At 36.9% G+C, this 21,794-nt stretch overlaps 1 protein-coding gene across 1 annotated transcript in view; it reads right to left on the minus strand.

Moving 5' to 3' along the window:
- Window positions 1–21,794, minus strand: part of ano1b (anoctamin 1, calcium activated chloride channel b) — a 69,973-nt gene that overhangs the window by 15,584 nt on the left and 32,595 nt on the right. Inside the window, exons 9-21 of the mRNA XM_088006668.1 lie at window positions 20,669–20,733; window positions 18,502–18,636; window positions 10,102–10,262; window positions 9,921–10,003; window positions 7,710–7,784; window positions 7,193–7,261; window positions 6,896–7,097; window positions 6,324–6,435; window positions 6,165–6,222; window positions 5,636–5,736; window positions 4,736–4,878; window positions 3,116–3,268; window positions 367–419 (exon numbers count right to left, since the gene is read on the minus strand). Of these exons, the coding sequence (XP_087862794.1) occupies window positions 367–419; window positions 3,116–3,268; window positions 4,736–4,878; window positions 5,636–5,736; window positions 6,165–6,222; window positions 6,324–6,435; window positions 6,896–7,097; window positions 7,193–7,261; window positions 7,710–7,784; window positions 9,921–10,003; window positions 10,102–10,262; window positions 18,502–18,636; window positions 20,669–20,733 (1,410 nt within the window). The remainder of the gene's footprint in view (window positions 1–366; window positions 420–3,115; window positions 3,269–4,735; window positions 4,879–5,635; window positions 5,737–6,164; window positions 6,223–6,323; window positions 6,436–6,895; window positions 7,098–7,192; window positions 7,262–7,709; window positions 7,785–9,920; window positions 10,004–10,101; window positions 10,263–18,501; window positions 18,637–20,668; window positions 20,734–21,794) is intronic.

Genomic DNA, 21,794 nt, shown 5'->3' on the forward strand with positions numbered 1-21,794 from the left:
ATGGTGGTGGTCTGGATGGACCCAGTGAGGCATAGACTACATCCTGCTTTGCCGTTAACTCACTAGCGATAGCCTTAAAGGGCGAAGCCTATGCGAAATAGAATCTGGGGTTACAATACGTAACCAACAATCTTGTAGCAGGAATCTATAAGAAAAATTATAAAAGTGGAGTAGAGATCCTGCCACTCAGATTACCTTTGGCTTCACTTTTGCCTTAATTCTGCATCTATGTTCTTCCTCCTCCTTCCTAGTTTTATAGTCTCTTTCCTCTACTGAAAGTTGTCACTTATAGAAACATATTTCATTTGATCATAGTTTGAACCAAAACATTTATACATACAGATCGGTATGTTTAGTTTTACTTACATTAATGATGACAGCAACTTTTGCTACTCCTCTCAGAATGTCATACCATATACCTGCAAGCATAAAAATAAGAATTATCAATCACTGGACACATCATTATGTGGTAGCATATTGCTGTCATGGAGGAAAACAAAGTTTAGAGCACTATCACTCTAAACTTTAATTATAACGTAATAACATTGCACAAACTTGATACTTGCAATCACATCAAAACGTATTGGAACAGCAAGGCAAATTTCTTTGTTTTTGTTGTACAGTGAAGACATTTGGGTTTAACAACAATAGATGAGCATGAGACAAGGGATACAGAATGTCAGCTTTTATTTTATTTTCTGGTATTTACATGTAGATGTGTTACAAACAATTCAGGACATACCACCCTTTGTTTGAACCCACCCATTTTTCAAGTGAGCAAAACTATTGGAACATGTGACTGACAGGTGTTTCTTGTTAACCAGGTTTAACATTGATTGTTCAAACATTAAATATCTCTGCTTGACCAGTCTACTTTTTGGCCTATGCTTAAAACTATTGGCTAGGTTTAAACATAGGCAGTGGGCTATGCTTAAACAAAGCATAGTCTATTGGCCCTGGCCTATGTTGGTTTATCCTCTTTAAAGAGGAAGCACACAAGCTCATTATAGACAGACCAGAGAGCTATCTATGTGAGAAAAGTAAGCCACTTTGAAGCTGAGAAAAGAAGAAAAATCACTCAGAGCCATTGGACAAACAAGCACAACAACTGAAATGTTCTGCATAAGAAAGAAATGACTGGCATACAGAGCAACAGACAGTGAAGAGGTCGGCCAAGGAAAACAACAGTAGCTAGTGACAGAAATATTGTGAGAGCTGTGAAGAAAACCCCCAACACATCAGTTGTATCAGGGGTGAAGGTATCACAATCCACTGTTCGAAGAAAACTCAGAGAGCAAAAATATAGAGGGCACACCCAAAGATACAAACCACTTATCAGTAGTAAGAATCGGAAGCCCATATTGCAATTTGCAAAGGAGTACAGAGATGAGCCAGAAAAGTTGTGGAACACAATCTTATGGACTGAGGAGGCCAAGATTAATCTTTACCAAAATTATGGAAAGGCCATAGTGTGTAGAAAGAAAAGAACTGCTTTGGATCTGAAGCATACAAGTCCATCTGTGAGGCACTGTGGAGGTAAAGTCATGGACTGTGCATGCATAGCTGCTTCTGGAACAGGTTCATTAATTTTTATTGATGATGTAACTGATGATGGTAGCAGCAGAATGAATTTTGAAGTGTACAGAAAGATTTTGTGTGTAAATTTACGGAGAAATGCATCCCAAGTAATCAGAAGGAATTTTATCAAGCAGCAGGAGAATGGCCCGAAACACACTGCCAACAAAACAAAGGACTTCATCAGAGGAAACAAAGTGCAAGGTTTTAGACTGGCCAAGTCAATCACCTGACCTTAAACCGATAGAGAATGCATTTCACCTCCTGAAGAGGAGACTGAAGGGAGAAATCTCCCGAAACAAACGAGAACTGAAAGAATCTGTGGTAAAAGCTTGGAATAGCATCACAAATGAAGAATGCAACAGTTTGATGGGTCGCAGGATTGAGCCAGTCATTGCAAGCAAGGGTTATGCCACCAAATGTTAAATACTATTCACCTAAAATCATTTGTTCCTTTACTTCTACTCACATAAAAATGCTGTGGTGTAACACAAATGGTGAGATATCCTAATTTACCTAACACATCTACATGTAAATCCCAGAAAATAAAACCTGACATTTTGAACTCTTGTCTCATGCTTATCTTTTGCTGTTGAGTCCAAATATCTTCAACAAAAACAAATGAATTTGCCTTGCTGTTCCAATACTTTAGGAGGGGTCTGTATATTGTGCAAAAGTGATCTTTATATTGTATAAGCGTGATATGTGGTAGTATGCTTTTAGTGGAGGTATAAAGAGGGCTAGTACAGTGGATAACATGAGCTGGTCAAGTTTTCCTTCATGCTTGGTCCAAAACATGGAGAGATACTGATGCTGCTGTGGATTGTGTAGAAAATCATTAATAGCATGTGCACTCTAAGCAGGATCATAAACAGAATGGGACTGCACAGACGGAACAGTCAGTCTGATCCTCTACATGCTGCATTCCTAACTGATTGTCTGGAACGAAGCTGAAGTTGGCTTCCAATTGTAGCTTCTGATTTGGGAAATGTTCTACTTTAAAATCTCAGTATTTTAGATTTTACAGTAAAACAGATTAAAGGCGATCAAGGTAGTGAAAATTATGTGGAATTGCTCTTTAGCCATTTGCTGAATCGGAAGCCAATTGCAGCTTCATTCCAGAGAGTCAGTTAGGAACGGCGCCACATCTAGCGGATCGGACTGACGTTTCCTTCTGTGCATTTCCATTCTGTTTAGGATCCTGGCCAGAGTGTGCATACTATTAATGGTTTCAAATGCAATGCAAAGCAGCATCAGTATCTCTCCAGGAAAACTTGACCAACTCCTGTTAGCCACTTTACTAGCCTTCTTTAGCATACATCTGGATGGATGAAATTATAACATTTATACAATATAATTATCATGTTTGTACAATATATTATGTTAGGGTTAGTTTGTACGATGTAATTAACACATTATAGCATGATAGTACTCGAAAATTAATTTTCCTTTGTGTCAGCAATATGCTTATTATTAATAATATCATTAACCACACTGCGTTGATTGTGTTGTAACTTAATCATATCATAGAAAAACGCACCAATATCTTTGGCTCTTGCTGCCACTGGTCTTCGCAACTCAGTCACAAATTTCTTAGCATCAAGCCGTATTTCGATAATGTTGTTGAGCAGAGCAAACAGAGGAGCAAGAGGGAAGGATGCTACAAACAATGTGACAAAACCAAACTGGATAACTGGAAAAGAAGAACAAAGAATAATTTTGTTTATTTATGTAGTGCTCATCCAAAATAAGTCCTCTTAGGACCCTATGTAAAGCACAAGTTGACTTCAAAAGTATTATCAATCCAATAGTAAGATTTAGGTTTAATCCAATTTTTATGTAATGTTTAAAGATTATTCATCTTTATTACCTTTTTTTGTACGAGTGTAGCAACAATGCTAATTCCTAAAAAGGCCTTAATATTTACATGTCAGAGTTTCCCCCAGAAAACCTGCCAAGCCTGGTGGTAGGAGTGCCCATCAGTAGTTTTTGTGTTGAAAAATGTTTAAAAGTAAAAAAAAAATTGGAAGTGCAATAGCAGGCATTATAGTTTGGAAACAATAGCATGTGAGGCCAATGGACAGACATATGAACGGTGCAACTGGTGCTGATGCCTTAACTAACTTAATCAATCTTTGCTGTCACCGTTACTTGAGTATAAAAAACTCTATAAAATGAGCAAACAACGCTTAGCCTGGTGGGGGTCAAACAAAGCCTGGTGGTCTGCCAAGCTTATAATACACTCGGGAAAACTTGCATGTGATACATGGATGCTTTCAAATAATACTGCATGAATTAGACAACAAATGGTGATACAGTAAATGTTTCTAGGTTAATGTAAGATGTTAAGATGAGGACGAGCACACATCTCTCCATGACCTCTTTGGTCAGTGTAAAGAAACAGAACATCTGACTACCACCAGATACTCTCTGGAAGGAAGCAAGAAAGGCAGTTGCAAAAATGAAGTTTTTATGTTTAGTTAAAAAACCTTACATATTAAATAAAATGATCAAGAAAGGGATATTATATTACATCTTTTTCAATATCAAATTGGGATCAAGTCCTATCCATTATGGTCAAAGTTCATCATTCTTTGTTTATGTGGGGGAAAACACTCAGTTCTGTGCTTGAGTGGATGCCGACTTCACTTAGATCTGCATAATGTACTGAAATATGAATGGTAAATGGACTGAGTAAATGGGTTGGTCATACTGACCAATCAAAGCACTTTTACACCAGTGTCTCACTCACAAAGCAGAAACATTCATACATTTATCAGACAATACATTTCTGATTGAGCCACATATTGTCTCCACACCACATCCAGTAGTTTTACTGGTACCAAAGCCCATCTCTGAATTATGAATGTTAATAACATCTCTGGTTAAATGCAACCTAAATGGATCTGTCCAGATTTGCAAATGTAGACTTGAGGAGGACTCAATGTGATCTACAGAGTTTGAAATGAATATTATCAATATATAATATATATTATTCAATATATCTATTGAAGTCTAAACCAAGTTTAAACTACTATCAACATAACAGAACAAGCTGGATAGATTTAAATATACTGAACTAGAGCCAAGCCTTTAACTCATATCTTTCAGTCACTTACAGAAAATTATTGCATGCAAGGATTTTATATTTACTACTGACTCATTTCCATATATTCAGGTGTCAGTCCACCAAACGGTTCCAAGAAGTGGTCTGTCTCATATCTCCGCAGTTTCTTTTGTCTCTCTTCTTCTTGAAATGCTCCTTGTTCCGACTGAATGTATCGAATTAGCTTCTTCAGTTTGCTGAGGAATGTAAAAAAAACACACACAAGTTAAGTTTAGTTCTAAACTAACTTGACTTGGATGAACAACTAACAAGGTTTAACAGTTGATTAAAATGTCCTTGTTTAAAATTGTCTTTTGCAGTCACCACCCTTTTTAACAGAATCATAAAATAGATGTTGTTTTGTGCCAATTAGCCTGGTAAAACCAAGCCCCTTTCCCTATGCCATTTGCTTTGTTCAGAGGCCTCTCAGCTATTGAGAAATGATTGATTCCCGGAGGCATGGATTCTGTTGAAGTTTTAAATTTTACCCATTCACTAACTTTTGCCCATGATGTATGTAATCCACCAGTTCAACGCTATAAATCTAATTGGAAGCTGTCTGCACTCCAAACAATCATCCTCCACTGCAAAAAGAGAAGCACTGAGCCCAGCAAGATGGCTGTTGATGTTAACTCAATATTTTGAAGAATGACTAACACAGATTGGACGATTTTGTTCATGTCCTCTGCTGCCATTGATAAAATTACAGGCAGACTGCAACTCTATAACAGCGCAGAAAATCAACAACATTGTTCAGAACTTGTCCTTCTGTTCTCTTATTGCCCAGGTCAAAAATTGACCGGAGGGAATCTGAGTGAATGGGAGAAAGCCCAGACTGTGCTGTAAGTGAGGTATTTTTCGGCTGTATCTTCACAGGAATGGAATGGCAGGCTTGTGCCAAATCCTTGTTAATCAGATCTAATAAAATAAATCCAGAAACAGAACTGTACTCACGGTATTCCAATCTCAAAAAGGTTATTTTGAATGAGCTGCTTTCCCAACATGGTAATACTCAGCTGGATACATAGCTCCATCAGACAGCTTCCATCAGAACACTGGAAATCAGGAACACAGTAAAAAATAGTTAAACCTGAACAAAGTAACTGTGCCCATGTTCTTAAAGACTAGGAGCCTTATGTGTGTGTCCTTCTGTTGACTGAACTGCATGAACATGATGATGAGCAGTTTATTAGCTGCTTCAGATTGCCCATAGACCATCACACAGAACTGCAGAACTGCCCTCCTGCAAGCCCACCTTGCATTGGGAAACTATGGAGCCTGCGTTTCCTGTTCAAGTTCTCACAATGTTGGAATTCCTCACAAATAGTGCTTCATAAAATCAGGCCCTAATAGTCAGAATTCCACTAATTGGATTTTCATGGACTCCTGTTCTACTGTTTTTGGTTTTTTTAATTTGTTTTAGAAAAAGACAATATTAATTCATAAATTTTGCTTGCAGATGTAATGAAAACATAAAGTTTACCTCCTCCATTCTGTAAGACTCAAACACATATAAATATCTGCCTGGTCTGCCCACCAGTCTACAAGGAAAGTGAAATGAAGAAATAAATATTCAGCTGATGACATAAATATGATATACTGATACAATAAAAAAGAGCATAAAAAAAATGAGAGCAGTAACCTTCCCCTGAAGAAAGCGATGTAGATGATTGGGGTAAACGCGTTGACAAACTTGAGAATGAAAGTCTTAAAAATCAGCCGTTCCTCAAAATTCTTTTCCGTTTTAGGGGCCTCTGCCACAAAACATGGACAGAGAAAACAGAAAAACAAGTGAGAAAGATAAAGGAAAATAAAAGGTATGAATATATGAAGCATTAATGTGTTGTATGCCAAAAATCTTTATTCACTTTGCCTTGATTTTTAACACATTTTTCTGATCTATACATATAGAAGTTACTTTCTATGTATATGCTTAATATATACATAGAAAGTATATACGTACTTCATGATCTATATATCAATATATCTAGATATGCAGATATATAGAGATCTATTTATATAGATCTATCTATATACACACACACACATATATATATATATATATATATATATAAAATATGTGTGTGTGTGTGTGTGTATGCCCACCAGGCAGACCAGAAGAGGAGTTGGAGACATGAGAGACTCTAAAGTTGCCAAAGCTCCAGCTTTAAATAGTAGAACTAAACAGTTCTACTATTTAAGTCTTTTCTTTACCTAGGACAGTAAGCCAGCGAGCCACAGCTCCATACACTTCATCCAGGATCAGAATGACCACTAGGTTAATGATGGCTGCAGTGGTTTTTACTGTCAGTTGTACGTGGCTTCTTGTGGTTGGACTGGAGCTCATATATAGAGCAGCTTTGGTGGAAATCCGGTAAAGGATCACACCAAACACAATGGCAAACGTAACCCCGATCTGTTCAGGAAGGGTTGCAGGAAGACAACATGAAGATATGTTTTATTACATTTCACAACATTTATAGGTGACATTGACAGTTAGTTATGACTTACCATCAGCAGCATCATGACAATATTAGTCATGTATGCAGGAAGGCGGTCTCTACATGTGAGCTTTTCCATCTAAAATAAAGAAATAAAAGCTTTACAATCCCAGCTGTTACAAGGATCACTGTCCCCATTCATCCCAAATAAGCCCGATTTTATGTCAGTAAAATTTTTTTTGCAGAATGTGTTGTGACACCAGTAGATGGCAGCAGATACTGTGACTTGAAAATAATGGCAAGAATGTTTGCAGAGGTTTTTGTGAGGCCCAGGTGGTTTTGGAACTGAGACGATCAGCAGAGGTTTACCTCCAACAGGCCACAATGATCAAACTACAAGGATTTATACTCCATGTTTCTATTAGTACTGGGTACTGATACAGTTATTTATTTTAATATATGATTTAATTTGAGGCTTTAACGAACAATTCAGCAACAGAACACAAGTGCACATACTGGCACAAACACACATAGGAAGACAGATATCCTTTGCTGACACTCTCAACTTACAGCATGTGTTATCTTACCTTCTGTGGGGATTTTTTTTCTTTCTTCAGGGACTTCTGCATCACTCTGAATTCATATTCAGCCCTGGGATGATCCTGTGATGGTGATCAAAATGAAAAATGATAGAAATAAATTTCATTTTATTAGGTTTATTTGCTGGAGAAGTCACTGACTATAATATTTCTTTCAAGATGAGAAATAAGTTTCTTTAAGATAAACTACAGATTACCAACTTCATCAGAAACCAAAATGCCAGAAGGCCATATATCATGTTGATATAAGAGTTCCTGTTAGTGTAATAAACATGTAGTTATGTAAAGCATGGCAGATAAGAACTGTTCCAAATAACATGTTTCTAGAAGTCACTTTAGAGCTTTGTACTGTGGTAGTGTTGGCAGCTAAGCTCCCAGACTCTTTCTGTACTTTCACTATTGTTCAACAGATCAGCTGCGGCGCCACCAGGAACTCTTAAGATGCAATCTGAACTTTCTCAAAAATGCATTGCAGTAAAACTTAACTCTAGGACTTGAATCCTGTTTGGGGAAAAGATGACCAGAACAGCTTGTGAAGCATATGTAACCATGCTCAAATTTGGAACAGTGTGAAGGGTAAGAGAATGTGAACAGGAAATAACAGAAGCAGTTCAGAAGTTAAAAGTTGCAAATCCATATAGAAAATTAGAACAAATATGAAATATAGAGTAGCCACAGTCATTGTACAAACAAAGTATACCCTCTTAATTACAGGTCCCAATCTGCTCCAGAGAGTTTTGCCTCTTTGGGGAGTCAGTAGTGTATAGTCTTATGAGTTTGACATCCATGTTTTTCTCATAAACATCTACATCTTTATTAAGTCTTTTAACTTCAGTAGGACTGATACAGGGCCTATTCAAAATGAGGAGCACACACTCGGTCATGTGATCTCCTTTGATTTTAGCTTATTAATGACTTTGTGACTTTTGTTGTTAATTGCAAGAGAACGTTTCTCTTCCTCTGTAGACTTTCATCCTACCTCTGATTCTGACACAGTCCTGAATCATTTTAATAACAAAGGTGCTACAATGTCAGATCAAATTGTACTTTTTAAAGAAAAAGTGCCCTCAAACATTTTTTACTTGATACAGTTTTAATCACAGCTTTTCTCAATTTTCGCTTCATCTCTGTAATGATGTTCTAAGTTTTGTACAACATCAGATAGTTTTTGATAACTTTCCAAGCTGGTATCAATTTTCAAAAAAATCTGCATTAATTAAACAAATATTGTATAAAATGTTAGAATTGAGAAAGGGTGTACTTTTTCTTTATCATGACTGTATGTGTTTCGCTGTCATAGAACATTGTAAAAAGTGAAAACTGTTGGATTGGAAAACAAGGTGATTTTAAAGAAAAATGTCTTGCAGTGGTAGCAGAAAGGCTGTGCAGTACAGAGAGACCTTGACCTAGAGAGGAAGTTAGTATCCAGAAAGAAAGTTTTTCAAACCTTCAATGCTTCCTGTGAAAATAACACATAAAAACAGAACAAAAAAAAAAAAAAACAACAGGGACAAAAGGATTGTCAGTCAAATATAACAAGGATAATCTTAGTATACATTCACACTCATGCCGTCATTTCTTCCTATTTGGTTTAGGCATGTATAGACAAAGTAGAAGCAGTCAGTATCTTACCTGCAGCAGAAAGCTCTTTTAGTAATCCCAGTTCATAATAGAACTTCTTATCAGATATAACTGTTATGATAATGGTTGCTGTTTAAGACTTTACTGTTTTCTCAACCAAACAGTGTGAACATCGATAAATATACATGTGTGTACTGGGGCTGCAGAAAATTGGCAAAAATATACTGCAACAAAAAGACGCAGCTGTAGTAACTGTATATTACTGACAGACTAAAGAATTCAATGATGACCAAAGTGATAATTCAAAGACCACTCTATGAATAATTGTGTTAGCATCACATTCCTCATTGTTTTATCAAAGATCTAGCTGACAATTTCACACTAGTAGTAGAAAGTAACAGTGGACTTCTGCCAGGTTAGAGAAAATATGGAGGATTTCATACTTTTTTATATTTATAATGCCCTTTTTAGAATGAGATCTAAGGGCTAAAAACAGAACAAGATTTTAAAAAAGAGATTTAAACAAACATCTAAGAAAGTTAAATAATAATTTACTAAAAATGAACTTAAAACCTTTATAAAACAGACAAAGACAGACAAGCAGACAGATGGACTCACCTCTTCATCTTCAAACCCAGTGAGGTCCCATTCATAGTTTAGTCTCATCTGCCTCCTTTTCCAGTGCTCCATAAACATGGCAGCTATAAGAATATTACATGTGCAAGAAGTTGGACCTCAGTAGAGTATTAGTACAATTTTTTTACTTTTTGATGCCTTGTACTCAGACTCGTTTTCTCACCCCACAGCGCCATAAATATGGAGAAGAAAACCGTGGCTGGGTTGTCAAACAGGTGACTGGCACGAGCAGTTCCACATGCTGTACTGAGTTTCCAGTAGCTACACACTCTGTCACACAGGGGACACATGGTGATGTTGTTCTTTGGATCACAGATCTCCATGCTGGAATTCAAACACACAGAAGAACACATTTCTTTTACTTACCATACCAACTTCATTTATAGAGCACTTTAAAACAACCACAGCTGATACAAAGTGCTGCACATTAAAACACAACATAACAATTAAAAAAAATAAATAAATAAAAAAAAACTCTTACAGTTTAAAAACAAACATACAATTTTTTAAATCTCATTTAGTTCCGAGATCTTCAAACTACTTTATCCTGATGTTAAAGGATGCAATAACTCCAAAATTGTGCACAGGACACATATGAGACATGAAAATCATGACATGAAATACATCACATTATTTCATCTCATGAAATAATGACATTAAATAATGCCAACCAGTGAAAAAGCCTCTTTGGAGCATCATAGTTTGGTCATAATTTGACAGTGTCATCCTAAGACGTTTTCTAATATTTCTAATATTATTGCTGTAATCATTGTTGACGGGTGGCAGGGCAGAATTGCTATTTAGTGGGTTTTTAGCACTACTTCACATCAAATGCCATCAGAGCTCTATAAAATTCTGTCCAATAAAATCACATTTTAAATTAATCTGTCCTCTTCCAACAACAGATCGTCCATTTCAGACCAGGAGTCAACTGAAACTATAAAGGCCTGCTTCACATTTGTGTCTTGGGTGTTATTTTATAGTTGAAGTAAAGAACACATTCTGGTCATTCTAATGTCCCTCACAATAGAACAAAAAGCTGAGGTGATGCATTTAGCTGAATTAGTTCACTAGATAATTCAGTCGATGAGATTTCCCGACAAAATATTTTCACTTTTGCTTTTTGGAGAAAAGGAAGACTCTACAGCTGGTTGCTGTACACTGTAGAAGAAAGGTTGTGTTGGTATACACTGGCCAGATTCAGTAAAGAATTTTGTTTTTACAAAACCCTTCATCTGTTCATCTCACTCACAAAGCTCTCTCAAAATGTGTGTACTGATGGAAAATGGAGGAGTAGTTGTCTGGCAGTCAGATGGTTCTGACTTTGCTTCCGACTAATCTGTGTGTCTGCATGTGAAGACAAGCATCACCAACCAGTATAACTACAAAAAGTTCTCACCTCAAAAAGTGCCTTTCCAACCAAATAGTCCTTACAGTTTGCACACATTTAAGTCAACTTTTATGTAGGAATTTAACACATACCATCCACATGTGTGTAGCTATGTAAATTATTACTTTGGCAAAAAGAGTTTGATTCTCAAAGACCAGCACCTTTCTTCAACCAAAATAAAGGTGAAATATTTTCCACCTCCAGAGAATTGGAGGAACTGCAATCACAAAGAAAAGGGAAGCTCTGAGTTCAGCCTGATGAGGGACTTATGGCTACAAATTATATCTGTTATCCACAAATCATGTAAGTTGCCATAAACTAAACATGATCTTCATGTTGTCATTTTATGAGGATACAAAGCATGACAATGTGTGACTGTATAGTATATACTGAGTCATCTACAAGTTTGATTTTATATCATATGTTCATATTAATTATCCACTAGATGCAACAAATCAGATTATTGCAAAAATATAACAAATGTAAGCACAGAGAATAGACTAAACCATAATTCTTCTCTTTAAAGTTGGGAAATATCCTGAACCTGGTTCTGTTCTGATACAGTTTTTTCTCATAACTGTGATCTGATTTAAACATCTTGTTTCCAAATCTTTTTTTTTTTTTTTTTTTACAACATTCTAAAATACAGTCATAAGAGCAGAAAGGTCTGTTTTCTATTAGTTCTATCTATCTGTCTGTCTGTCTGTCTGTCTGTCTGTCTGTCTGTCTGTCTGTCTGTCTGTCTGTCTGTCTGTCTGTCTGTCTGTCTGTATATTGTCTAGAAAAGTCGAGCTCAGCCCACTTCCCCATGCTGGAGATTTTAGTTTAATAGTAACAATAAATAAAGTTACCTTTAAAATTGATTACACAGGTGACATCAAGACCCAACAGTAGACTCAGACGGTAATAAAATTAATCTGGTTATTGTGTTCTGCAAACTTTGCTTTAATTCTACTTTTTTCTATTTAATCATAAAAAATCATAGTCAAGCAGAAAGAGAGTCATGAAACAGGAAGAGCAGGTTTCCTGAGAAAAGAGGAAGTAATTTTCCAGTCTGCATATGTATAAAAATAGTTCAGACTATTCCTTATTTCAGAGGTTCCCAAACTGTGGGGCGCGCCCCCTTAGGGGGGGGCGCAAGAAGCCATCTGCATGAAAAAAAAACAAAACATGAACGCTGTATGCGCTGGGTTTTTACATTAGAATGGCCAACTCTCTGTTATTCCTATGTCAATTTGATACAGTAGAGCAGTGTTTTTCAACCACTGTGCCGCGTGAGTGATCGTCAGGTGTGCATTGAAAATTATCCAATTTCACTTATGGTACCGTATTTTCCAGACTATAAGCTGCTACTTTTTTCCTAAACTTTGAACCATGCGGATTGTAGCCCGGTGCGGCTTTTCTGTGTATTTTTCTTCAACCACCAGGGGGCTCTTTAGCAGGAAGTGAATCATTTGAAGTCAAAATTGTAAATCAAAGAAAAACACGATCATTTTCATTTAGAACAAGCACATGCTAGCAGCAGGCACAACGGAGAAATGTTTTCAAACTCATATGATGCAGCTTTTAAGTTGAGGGCTGTCGATCTGGCACTACAGGGGGGAAATAGAGCCGCTGCACGTAAGGTTGGCGTGAACAAAACCATGGTTCGGCTTTGGAGACGGAGGGCTGCGGCCTTAATATATCCATAAGATTTATTAAGACGCAGCCCTCTGCGGCTCGGACATGTTAACAACGGCTTAAACAGTTTTAACTGGATAAAAGTGACAGAGGACACAGATATGGGAAGTGAGGAAGCCCCTACTGTATCAAATTGACAGAAGAATAACAGAGAGTTGGCCATTCTAAGGTAAAAACCCAGTGCATACAGCGTTCATGTTTTTTTTTTGTTTTTTTTTTCATCCAGATGGCTTCTCATGCCCCCCCTGCAATGGCACGGCACCCCCCCTAGGGGGCGCGCCCCACAGTTTGGGAACCTCTGCTGTAGATGATGAGGAGCAGGCATGGAGGAGGACAGATTTATCAAACCTTTTTGTCAAACTTTTTTCATTTCCTCTTTTTCATTTTTTTTATCCCTGTTGTCTCATCAGTAACTCTGTCCAGTCACAATAGAAATAACTTTGCTGATTTTAATTCTCTTTCATTAAATTTACACAAAACAGAGTCAATCAACTGCTCCTCAGTGCATCTCAACTCATGTTATGAAATAAAGAGCTGTAGTAATGGTGAGATTAGGGAAAATCGGAAACCAGAGGTGGTCACTAACTCTCTGAGGATTTTGGTTCGTTGTTAATAGGGAGATGAACAGCTAGCTCAAACATGATGTTTTTATTGGCTGTTAGTAGAGACACACTGAGAAAATGGCAGCTCATCATAAATGGGTTGTTTTATGCTCAACAGTCCTTCACTACTGATTGGATGTTTGGCAGCTAAAAATCTGGTAATTTCATCAGGATGCCACACATAAGCTCTACCAGGCTGCAAAGTCTCTGTGGTGTGGATTTTGTTACTGAGAGAGGAAGATTATATTAAAATTACTTACAAAAAAATAAGTTTAATGTGTTTTCTTTGAAAGAAAAAGAAAAGAAGACAGTGAGCCCTAATCTGTCTTGTACAGGAGTAAAGGAGATAATGTAACTGTTGTAGCTATGGAAGTATAAAATCATGACAGCAAGAGAAATTTGCAACTTTCATCTGTATTTTAGAAATTGTTACATTTCAAATATTCTAAATATTATATTATAACCCCCCCTCCCCCGCCGTATCCAGTGCACAGCCAGGGTTTCCCCCAGTGTATTATGAGCCTGGCAGGCCACCAGACTTTACTAGACCCCCCACCAGCCTAAATGTTGTTTTTTATTTTATTTTAATACATCAGTAACAGTGACAGCAAAGATGGGTTAAGCTAGGTTTAGATATAATCAAATGTTAAAAAAAAAAAAAAGATAATGGCATTTGACATACAAAACCTACAGAAGGGCTAGTTTTATTTAGTGCAGTGCTACATTTATATCTTTGTTGTTGATGTTTTAGTTCTCAAATTTCAGAATTTTTAACCTATAAAAACACTGGGGCGACTGGTGGACTTCCCTAGCATCCCTACCACTGGGCTAAGCTAGTCTTCTGGGGGAAACCTTGGCACTGCAGAAGTCCTTTGGGAGTCGCATCTACCCTAGGTTGAATCACGGTGTCCACTTTTGTTCCCCAACCCATCAAGGGAACCATCAGCTCTCCCCAGAGATCCATTCAGCAACTGAGATGTTCCTTTGGACCAGCCCCTGCACATCACTTCAATGTACTTTGAGACTGATCAACTCATAGTAAAGTTACATTCCCCTTATGTGCTGTTCACACACATTTAGTGTGAACAGCACATAATCCTCAAGCTATAGTAAAAATGATGGGACATTTTTACAATAACTTTGAGGCTGTGATAACTTAGTAAAATCTTAATTAAGTCAGACATTGTCTTTTTGTCTTAATGCTTCTCACTTATGAGTTATTGATTGTATGCTGTGCAATTCAGACGATCTTCTCTTGTGAAAGTTGGCATGTGTTGGAACGATGGTATCCAAGAAAGGGTTTGAATAACATGCAGAAGCAGGTTTTTCTTCTCCCTCCTCTTCTCTCGCTCTCTTTTCCTTTTCCTCTCACACAGTTATCCAGTTGTCATACAGTAAAGAGCCCAGAAGCCACATTTTCATTTGTCTAGCTTTAAAGCTAGGCCTGCCCACATGCTCAGGTTTTTTATGGTTCTTTGTCTAAAGTAGCGTTTTCTGTCCGGGTCTGGACATCATCTCCATGTGACATCAGCCCCTCTCGGCCTCCCCCGTTTCCTCTTCCTTGACTTTCTCTCTGCTGGAGTTATGTTGGTCTGTGATGAATTGTGACTTTCTGCATTGTAGTCTTCAGACATTCTACTATTGTTAATTATGATTTAATTGAAGACTTAATTAGTCAGTTAGTCTTGAAGCTTTTTTTTAGTATTCCGTTTGATTTAATCATAATTTGCAAACTCTTTGATTTGATCCTTATTCTTTTTCTTTTGCTTAGCAGTTACACATAATTAGAACATTAAAGAAAGTAGGTACACTGTAAAACATTTGAAGGTGGTGTTGATACTAGAGGAATAAAATGTTAAACTTCTTTGCTCATTGTTTTTCCTCTAGTCTCCCGAATCCAGAGTTCCGCATGTACGCAGTGGAAAACACACAGAGAACAATTCACCATTCAACTTCAGACATATCTAGAGACAATCAGACAATTAAATGCATAAAAACAAAACAGATCAGCATCACACCCAAATCATCAAGAAGTCCAAACCACAAAACAGACATTAATTACCTGAGAAAAGTAGAAAAATGAACAATATGCAAAAATAGGAGAAAACGCAAAGGCGCCTTTGGGAGTTGCTCGTGCAGCTGTAAACAAAGCAATTCGGCTTGCTGATGTGAAGTGGAGACTTTTATTAAGAGGTGTAGTCCTAATTTTAATATATGCACTGAAGGTGTGTCCTCTCCTTCTAAACTTCTAAGCAGTTTCAAATTACTTGGATAGGATGTGGGACACCTATTCAAAACCAAAGAGAAAGAGAGAGCAAAGGTCACTCTGAAAACAGGATCTTCTCATGCCAGTTACATCTGGAGTCTTCTCCCAGTTCCTCCCTTTCTATGCATTTGAACAAAGACCCTAGTTGCCAGAAAGAGATTTATTTTTCATCTAGACCTTGCTCGTTTCCTGCCTAAGCGATTCATCAAAAAACAGATTCCTGCTTTAACCTAAAGTGACATGGAGATTTCAAGCGGGTAGAACACAGCTGTGACTTTGGATATAAGAATTGATACTTCCCAAAAACTCTTTTACAATATGCCTGAAATATTTATTACCAAAACATTAGTTTCCTAATCCTTTGGATAACCTAACATTCATCCAAATTAATTTGAGTTAGACACTAACTAGTGCTGATAATATAAAGCTACAAATTAGACTATTCTCAATCAGAACATGCTGTTAATAACTAAAAGAAATATCCTAATGAATTAGATTATAATTTTAAAAGCGTTATGTATTACTATCATCTTTAGCCAGCAATTCCATAATACCCCAAATACTAGTATTGTTTTCTGAAGATTTTAGTGTTTTTCTTACCTCATAGAAAATACCAAAGAATTTGACCTAGTACGTAAACAGACAGAAGTTATCTCTCCCATCCTGTTTTTCCCCATTACTTTTGTTTTTGTGAACTGCCTAGCACAGCACATCCTTTTCCTCTGATAGAAGACATTCTCTACTGAAGGCCCTTTTTCAAAACCGTTTGTGGTTTTATGTAAGTTAAGAAAATCAGTTGTTATTTTAAATTGAATCATTATCCAAATCTAAATAAATTAAAATCTACTCAAAATATTCATGCTCTAATATTTCACACGCACTAAGGTTAACTGTTTCTAAAATTAATATAATCAAACTTATGTCCCCAACAGTGGTTTAACTTGAAAACCAACATCCACCTCCTGCGCTGAAAATGCTACTTAGTTCAACAGGGAAATTGTATTGGTTTTAACTCAGAAATTAAAGTTCATGAAGTTGATTTAGCAACAAGAGACAAGCTGCATAAACATTGTTTTAAGCTCATTAATCTTGAATTGTGAGTTTTAACTTAATGTTGCAATTTAAACCAAATTATTATTTCACAATATGCAAGAAAAAGCTGCCCTCATCTAGTTAGACAGCACACACTTCTCCATTATTTTTACTTAACATAAAGTTAAAATATTATATTAAAATAATATACTTACTTTAAGCAATTTAAATTCTTGTTTCAAATTATATGAACAAAATTTCTGATTTGATAATGAATTTTATTAAACATCACAATTATTTCTGCTCAAAAACATTTAGTGCAAACAGGACAGTATCTTCAGACTTCACAAACTGTCAGATACATTTGAATAAACATTTCCTTGATGACACAAGAGTCAGATCAATGTAACACACTTCCATCTCACTCACAATGCAACACAGGATACAAAATTATGCTGCTAAGCACTCTGGGAAATAGTTCCCACTCCTGACTTTTTCTTCTTTTGCAAACCTAAAAACTCTAGTTTATTAAACTCTTTGAGGATGTGACAAAATTAATAAAAAAGTTAACACAACTTATTGTATGTTTATCTTTCACAACAAACATATTTCAAAAACTTGCTAAATTTATTTGACTAAAGAGTAGAAGATAATAGATACAACTAAATGCAGCTCAAATGTTTTACAGTTATGTTCAGTGTTTTCTGTGTTTAGTCCTGTTCCTGTCCTGTCTTCCCTGTTGATTGTCCCCAGGTGTGTCTAGTTACCTGATTACCCTCCCTGTGTATTTAAGCCCACCTGTTGTCCTTGTCTCTTGTTGGGTCCTCGTCTTTGTCAGCGTCAGTCTGTCAGTCGTCTCAGTAGAACTGGTTAAGTTCTGTGTCGGCGTCAGCTCTCGTTTTTCAGTCCTCTATCAGTTGCTACCGGTGTGCTATTCTCTCTGCTGTGCCGCCTGCATTGAACTGTTTTGAGCTTCTCCTTATTAAATAATCATCTTCATCATCATCATCTGGGTCTCAGCGTTCATCCTCACACCACCAACCACACCCCATGACAACAGTGTGTTGATTTTTACTATAATGTTGAGCTATTTTGTTAAGAAATTCTCAGACCAACTGGAATGAAGTGTGTGTGATCATTTTGATGTGTGTGAGGCGTATCTGCTCATCTGGTAGAGGTGAATTCATTCTGGCATGAGACTTGCCCGTTTGGATAATCATCCCTTTCAACTATAGAAACTCTAACTTTATTAATAATTTCGTTAATAAGGAATTATTAATTACAATTATTAATAATTACACAAGCTAAAGATTGATTCTGAACAACTAGCACTAACTTGACACTTAAACCAGTTTAGTGGTGGTAAAGCAGCAGGGCAGGTGGCAGCCATGCCTCAGCTCTAATGAAGAGGAAGCCATTAAAGGGTTTGAAATCATCATTCCGAATATTATTTTTCAAGACGTCAGCAGCACCTTCCTTCCACCACATTCATGTTTAAAGTGTCTCCCATACTATACTATATGTGACCTTCTAACACATATCCCTTCATTGTGTAATTCTTCATGAACACATTTAGAGTGTGTCTGAGCTTACCTTGGTATATTGTCATCAACTGTTGCACATCCATAGAGAAACACAATGACCCCCACTAGTGATGCAGGAATAAGCATCTGGGTATACAGGCCCAACCAGGCAAAGTAAAGGCCAATCTTCTCACCAAAATATTTCCTACATGACAAAAAGGAGAAACAATTTTATTTAGTGACTTTTTACATATTTATGTAAAAAGTCACTAAATAAAAATATAAAAGTGGGCGTTGCATTACAACAGTTGAACACAAGTCTCATTGGGTCATGTTTTGTTTCCATAGTCCTCAAACTTCAATAACAACAACAACCAAAAAAGTCAATATATGTGAATTATTAGATTTTCCTGCTTACTTGGAAAGCCACCCAGTCAAATGGAATTAGTTGGTAACAAATGTGCTTTTTATTCTTTCACTGCAGTGAAATGCTCCAGGTAAAGCTGAGTATCTGATATGACAGGAAAAACTTATCTTGAAGGAAAATCTCAACATAACAATAGTCAAGTTTATTTGTACAGTACATTTCAGCAGAACTGCCTTTCTGCTAAAAGCAACTCTAATTGCTTCTAGAATTTATTTTCAATATGGGGATTTATTGTATAAAATAAGGATCAGAGAAAAACATAATGATGACATTCTGAGATAATTTTATGAAAATATAGTTGGATCTGTAATGTGCAGCAATAAAATACTTCTGTTGCATGAACCAGGATGATAATGTTTGAAAATCAGTCGTAATAAGCTTCCAGTGTTTCCAAAACAGAGACAGTTTAAAAGTAGCATGGTCAAAAGTCAAAGAAAACAACAGTGACAGACATGCTGATGGAATAGAAAGAACTAAAAAAATCCTCAAGGACTTTTTCTTTAATTGCCATTGCAATGACATGTTAATACAACCTGAATTGAAAACATTAGTCTCTTAACTCATTGTGTTTGTTCATCCTAATGTGAAGGGTGGCGTTATTTTATAAATGTTACCACTTACAATAAAACCATAACCAACTCTGCTCAGGGTGTTTTGAGTTATTTACAGATTTTGAAAGTGTGGATTCGAAGCTTTACAATGATAGACAACACATGGAAATCAAAAATGTTCTTTGTTACAACTGCTCTGTGCACTAATAATGTTTTAGGTCTACTACTAATTATGAAGCATTGTTTGGCAAAAACAAACATTTTCTATAAGCCAGTTCAACATAAATAATTTTATTTTAGGTGTTAAAATGCAGTTAGTCAGCGTGGGGCACAGTGCTGCTCACTGCCTCGTCAGCGTCATATCACACTCAGCACAGCCACAGATCTAGATCTACATGTCAGTCACATGCTATGTGTCCTAATAGTGTTGAAAGATAAAAGTTCTGCAACTGACCCTGAGAATCTATCCACAGATATCTTCAGATTTCAACATGGCTCCTCTCTTAACCCTTTAAATAACATTTTTTACTAGTGTTACACTGAGAAGTGGTTCCTATAATGACCTTAGCAAATGTGCAGTTTCACCAGGTGTTTGCTAATTGCTGCTGGCTAGTCTGAAGGAGCTGAGTGGGGGAGGGGCAGAGAGAGGGCTGTTCTGTGAGACAGAAGCTTGGAAGCTTTGAAACTGCAGTTCCTGGAGGAGCTTCATTGTTGAAGGTGCTGCTTGGTTGGCCCAAGCGTTTTGCACAGCTGAATGGTTGCCATGGCAGATGAAAGGATTTCTCTAACAAGAATGAAAAGAATCAAGGCAAAACTCCAGATATATTTTGATAAGGGAATAACATAATGTAAAACTCAAAAAAGTTGATTTTACATAATACTGCCCCTTCAACTTTTGAAGTAAACAAAGTAATAACCCATGAATGGTTTCAAGCTGACTTGCCTCACACTGACTGATGAGCTGAAATTGTTAAAAAAAATTAATAAACTAGGATATGTTATATTATGTTTTGTTATGTTTGCCATAACAGATCATGTGTTTTGTGGCAAAAATATGTTCTACATTGTCAGATGGTCCAAATGGAAGAGATACTGTTCAACAAAGATAAAGTGAAAGACTGATTTTAAATGCTTCTTTCTTCTTTCTTTAGAGTTGTTTCCTTTACCCTTATAATATAAAATATCTTTGACCAATGACTTTGTTTGTATTCAATTCCAGTGCAGTAGCTAAAAACCTGAAAAACAAAATGTTTGCTTACCGAACAAGTCCAATGGGCTGGTACTTATAAAAGACACTGTAGTTTGCCCACTCCTCGTACAAAAGCTGTTGAGATATTACAAGAATTAGTTGTGTTATTGTAAAATATTTGCCAGGCTTTTCTCTCATTGTGTTTGTCACAAATTTATCACTGTCTTCTCCATTATGGTTCATTGTTTTTATATTATCTGTGAAAAAATAACCACTCCAGACTCCTGAGCAAATAAGTCTCATTTATTCAGTGGGAGACTCAGAAACTTTATGTCATGATCCGTGTTTCTGTGTTTAGTTTTGAGTTTTTCTGTGTGATTCTGTTTCCCTGTGAGTCTTTGTCCTGTCCCCTCGTTGATTGTCTCCCAGGTGTGTCTCATTCCCTTGATTACCCCGTGTGTATTTAGTCTCACCTGTTGTCTGTGTTCTTCGTCGGGTCCTTGTCTAAGTTTGTCTATCGCTGTCTTACGTGGTTTTCTTGCCAGTGGAACTGTATAGTCCTGGTAGTGTCGGCTCTCGTTTTCAGTCCTGTAATTCAGCAGCTACCGGTATTTAGCTGTGTGCTAGTTCTCTGCCGTGCCGCCTGTTGTGGACTGCGTGAGCATTTTCTCCATTAAACTCATCATCATCACCATAACCTGGGTCTCAGCGTCTCTCCTCGCCACCAACCACACCATTTTATGACACTTTAGTTTTTATGAGAAAAGGTGGTTGACACATTTTTTATTTTGATCCATCGATAGATACTTTCTTGTGTAAATTGGTTTATCTAAAATTTTGTGCCAAATTAGACTAAATAAGAGTGCTGCTCTTTGAAGTCGAAGCTCAGAAGCCTGGAATCTGCAGCTCCCAGAAAGAGCTGCTTCTTGAAGTGGCGTTTGGGCCACCCAGACGCTTTGCCCAGCTGTGTGCTTGCCATCGGAGATTAAATGATTTCTTAAATATGCATGAAAGAATCAAGGCGACATTCCATGTAGGTTTTTGGTGAGGGAATAACATAACATGATGTAAAGCTAAAAAAAGTCAATGTTACATAATACTGCCCCGTTAGGTGAAGCTGGCTGAGCATTAGCCTCTCACTCTCTTTCTACAGATCTGCCTAAGTCTCCCTCTCTCTTGCTCTGTGTCAGATGCTT

The sequence above is a fragment of the Poecilia mexicana genome, unplaced genomic scaffold (assembly GCF_051168715.1).
Source record: "Poecilia mexicana isolate PSO_F unplaced genomic scaffold, ASM5116871v1 scaffold_6, whole genome shotgun sequence".
Classification (NCBI taxonomy): domain Eukaryota; kingdom Metazoa; phylum Chordata; class Actinopteri; order Cyprinodontiformes; family Poeciliidae; genus Poecilia; species Poecilia mexicana.